Here is a 4,639-nt window from a genome sequence, read left to right on the forward strand (position 1 = left end):
TACATACACAGTTCAGTGACATTGACTACGCTCTTCCAATTGTGCTGTTATTCTCACTTAAGATGAAGGCTTACAGAACAAAATAGTTTTTCATTTAACAGTTACTATAAATGTTGCCCTATGACAATGGTTAACAATCTCACAACACATCAACAATATCCTTACTCAACCTTGTGTTCCCTATCACCAGCTTCCTTAACAAGTTTTTCTTAAGAAGAGTTACTCATCTTCTTGTATGTGATTAAATTTATTTTAAAATAGGCTGTTTATTAGTATTTTAAATGGAAAATTCCTTTCATTTATCATAATATAAATTGTTAAAATATTAAAGGGAGGGGGACTTAGAAAGTGTTAGTGATATAGAGGTGTTAAAACCCTCCAGACCCAGTTTGAGCATTTCACTTGAATTAGTCAGGGTTAAAAGAGAATTGAAAGTAGAATGTCTTTCTCATCTTGTGATTTAACATTATTTAATGTCATCTGAAGTCTACTCAAGCACCACTCCAGTAATGACTCCCTGACTTTTCGAAACCTTGTTCCAATTCAACTCTTAAGGAACCTGCTCAAAGGGACCACACAGCTAAATAAAGACAAAGCTGATATTAACCCCCAGGCCTCTGAAAGTAGCAAACCATTGGAGGCCAACACATTTTTCTTGACTGTATACAAATGCAAACCTAATTTTGCTGTTCCCTTGCTTAAAATCCTTTGATGCCTGTCTGCTACTTCAGGATAAAATGGAAACCCCTTGTTGCAGTATCTTACCTGACCCTCCTCAAAGAATGCGAGATCTTTTTAGATTTATTTTCTCATTTCAGCTGACAGACTTTTCATGTTACGGTTTTAGAATGAAGCTCGCAAATTAAATCATCAGGAAGTGGTGGAAGAAGATAAAAGGCTTAAGTTACCTGCAAATTGGGAAGCCAAAAAAGCCCGTTTGGAATGGGAATTGCGGGAAGAAGAAAAGAAGAAGGTTAAGAACTACCCTGCTATCTTCATAAGTGGTTTATTCAATCGGTGTATTGTACTGAGACTGTGTAATGTGGTGCTTGAGTATACTGGCTCTGGAGCCAGACTGCTAGATTGCAGTTCCTCACTCTGCTCTTCACTAGCTGTAACACTCTGGGCGAGTTATTTATTCTTTCTGTGCTTCTGTTTTCTCATCTGTTAATTATGAATTAAATGAGTTAATGCATGTAAAACATTTAAAGCAGAGTCTGATACCTGATAAACAGTATTATTTTTTAAATTGATGTGTTCACTTCTTATATACCATAGCAGATACCTAAATTTCCTTTGAATATTAATCATTATTTTTAAGATGTTGCTTGATATCTTTATTGGATCTTTCTTGATTTAATATAAATCATTGCCTGTGTCACAGTTGCAGGTAGCATGGCTCTTTTTGTTTCCTTTTTCTCTTTTTAGGAATGTGCAGCAAAAGGCGAAGACTATGAGAAAGTGAAGCTGTTGGAGATTAGTGCAGAAGATGCGGAAAGGTGGGAGAGGAAGAAGAAGAGGAAGAACCCCGATCTGGGATTTTCAGGTAGAACTGCCCTTTCTTTTATTAAGTGTTGCCTTCACTGTTTCTGGTTTCAAGGGAGGGTATGCCCCCTGTATTTCCTTCATGGAATATTCTCTAAGAGGTCTAAACCCAGGAAAAATACAAATATGTCTCATATGACAGACGTAAAATGCTGGATTATTTTATTCTTTCTGGTAGAATTAGTCAAAGCCCATATCGTCAACATCTTCAGGATAGAAGCTATGCTTAGATTAGTTTCTTTTACATATATTACTTAATAGTTTTGATTTTTCTCCGACTAGTAATGCTCAAACAAGGAAATACATAATTTCTGACATTACTTTTATTTTTAGATTATGCTGCTGCCCAGTTACGTCAGTATCATCGGTTGACCAAACAGATAAAACCTGACATGGAAACGTATGAGAGAATGAGAGATAAACAGTAAGTTGACAGGATTAATTCAAGTTCCTTTTTCATCACGAGATGGTATATCTGTGTTTGTGTGTGTACAACAGACACACGCACAGAAATGCAAACACACTTTAATGCTGAGGTGTGTGTTATCAACAGCTAAGAGAGTGGTCTCTGATCTTGACAACACTATTTATTGCTCATTCCTTAGCAGTTAAGCCAGCCACTGGGTTTTCTTTCTAGGCGAGCCGTCTAAGACTGGGTGTTGAATGGGTAATACCCAGAATAATACCCAGATTACCATAGTTACTTAGGTATTATTTTTGGAGACAGAATGTGTTAGTGAGGGGTGGGTGAACTGGTAAAGGGCCAGTTAGTAAATACTGTAGGTTTTGTGGTCCACCTAGTCTCTGTCATAGCCAAGCAGCTTTGCTGCTGTGTTGTGAAAGCCCCCACGGAGGCTGCGGAGATGAATGGGCGTGGCTGTGTTCTAATAAACTGTTTATAAAAACAAGTGGCAGGCTGTAGTTAGCTGACCCCTGCTTTAGTGGAAAGAGAAATAACTTGACCTAGAAGTTCTAATCCCAGCTTTGGGTATTTGGTAAGTCCTCTAACTCTGGCCCTGGCTTCTTGTTGGAGTAGGAGTAGGAGGTGTTCTAGTAGATGATTTCTTAGGTCCCTTCCAATTCTGTACTTTCTTTTTCCTAAAAAAAAATTAAGGTAGGACCTCACAGTAAATATATGTACATATTTTGTCTGTCATCACGAATGCTAGTTTAGTTTGAAATTTGACAATGTGTTGCTGTAAGTCCATTTTGCTGTCTTTTCAGTGGAGAAGAGTTTTTCCCGACGTCCAATAGTCTTATTCATGGAACACATGTGCCTTCCACAGAGGAAATCGATAGGATGGTCGTAGATCTGGAAAAACAGTGAGTACTCAGTAGAGCAGCCTAAAGTGAGGACAGAGTGGATATAATGTGCTGAGAATGAATTGAGCAGACAGAAACTGTGCTTGCTAATTTCATTATGTATTTCTAAAAGGTAAAGACTTAAACAAACAAACCACAGTGTTGTTATCACAGCAATACTTATATTTTAATAAAAAGTCCAGGGAGACATTTTTTGATACGTGCTGATTAAAATGCTAAATACCTAAGTAGGATGTTCTTAGTTAAGAAAAATTTGAAACTCGGGTATGGATTGAGTTCAAATGATTTGGAATGGAGATGCAAAATATTGATGAAATTGAATTGTTAAAATGGAAGGGGAAAAGTCTGAAGAAAATTCTTCTTTAAAGGCTTTTTCTTTAACAGCTACCCCACTATTTGATTTGAAGAGGCAAGAATGTGCTGGTAAATGTGCCTCAGTTATATTTGTGTTTTTTTTTTTTTTTTGTGCTTTAGGTGAAAGTTTACAGCTCAAGTTAATTTCTCATACAAAAATTTATACACATTGTTCTGTGATCCTAGTTTCTATCCTTATAATGTGACCTTCTTTCCACCCCAGATTTCCTGTGTCTATTCAGCCAGCTCCTATCCCTTTTGCCTTCTCATCTCGCCTCCGGACAGGAGCTTCCCCTTTAGTCTCGTGTATCTACTTGAACTAAGAAGCACACTCTTCACGAATATCATTTTTATGTCTTATAGTCCAGTCTGTTCTTTGTCTGAAGAGTTGGCTTTGGGAATTGTTTTAGTTCTGGGTTAACAGGGATTCCGGGGGCCATGTCTTCTGGGGTTCTTCCAGTCTCAGTCAGACCATTAAGTCTGGCCTTTTTACTAGAATTTAGTTCTGCACTCCACTTTTCTCCTGCTCTGTCAAAGACTCTCTCTTGTGTTCCCTGTCAGGGCTGTCATGGGTGGTAGCCGGGCACCATCTAGTTCTTCTGGTGTCAGGCTGATGGAGTCTCTGGTATATGTGACCCCTTTTGTCTCTTGGGCTAATATTTTCCTTGTGTCTTTGGTGTTCTTCATTCTTCTTTGCTGCAGGTGGGTTGGGACCTGTTGAAGCATCTTAGATGGCTGCTCGCTAGCGGCCCAGATGCCACTCACCAAAGTGTGATGCAGAATATTTAATAAACTTTGTTACATCAGTTAACCTAGATGTCCCCTGAAGCCATGGTCCCTAGGCCCCTGCCGCACTGTCCCTCAAAGTGTTTGGTTGTGTTCAGGAAACTTCTTAGCTTTTGGTTTAATCCAGTGGTGCTGACTCTCCCTGTATTATGTACTGTCTTTCCCTTCACCTAAGATAATTATTGTCTACCATCTAGTCAGTGACTTCCTTTCTCCCTCCCTCCCCACCCTGGTAACCATCAAAGAATGTTTTCTTCTGTGTTTAAACCTTGAGTTATTATAATAGTGGTGTCATACAATATTTGTCTTTTTGTGACTGACTAATTTCACTCAGCATAATGCCTTCCAGAGTCATCCATGTTATGAGATGTTTCACAGATTCATCATTGTTCTTTATCGTTGTGTAGTATCCATTGTGTGAATATACTATAATTTGTTTATCCATTCATCCGTTGATGGGCACATAGGTTGTTTCCGTCTTTTTGCTATTGTGAACAGTGCTGCAGTGAACATGGATGTGTATATATGTATTTGTGTGATGGGTCTTATTTCTCTAGGATATATTCCAAGGAGTGGGATTGCTGGATCATATGGTACTTCTATTTCTAGCTTTTTAAGGAAGTGCCAAATC

General features: G+C 38.4%; 1 protein-coding gene across 2 annotated transcripts in view; it reads left to right on the forward strand.

The window, feature by feature from the left end:
- The window catches only part of SYF2 (SYF2 pre-mRNA splicing factor), a 13,960-nt gene that overhangs the window by 1,983 nt on the left and 7,338 nt on the right, over window positions 1-4,639 (forward strand). The window contains exons 3-6 of one of the 2 annotated variants that reach the window (XM_004377257.2): window positions 848-973; window positions 1,429-1,546; window positions 1,879-1,969; window positions 2,770-2,868. In XM_004377257.2, the coding sequence (XP_004377314.1) occupies window positions 848-973; window positions 1,429-1,546; window positions 1,879-1,969; window positions 2,770-2,868 (434 nt within the window). The remainder of the gene's footprint in view (window positions 1-847; window positions 974-1,428; window positions 1,547-1,878; window positions 1,970-2,769; window positions 2,869-4,639) is intronic. The other variant, XM_023732100.1, reaches the window with a different exon arrangement.

The sequence above is a fragment of the Trichechus manatus genome, unplaced genomic scaffold (assembly GCF_000243295.1).
Source record: "Trichechus manatus latirostris isolate Lorelei unplaced genomic scaffold, TriManLat1.0 scaffold00048, whole genome shotgun sequence".
NCBI lineage: Eukaryota > Metazoa > Chordata > Mammalia > Sirenia > Trichechidae > Trichechus > Trichechus manatus.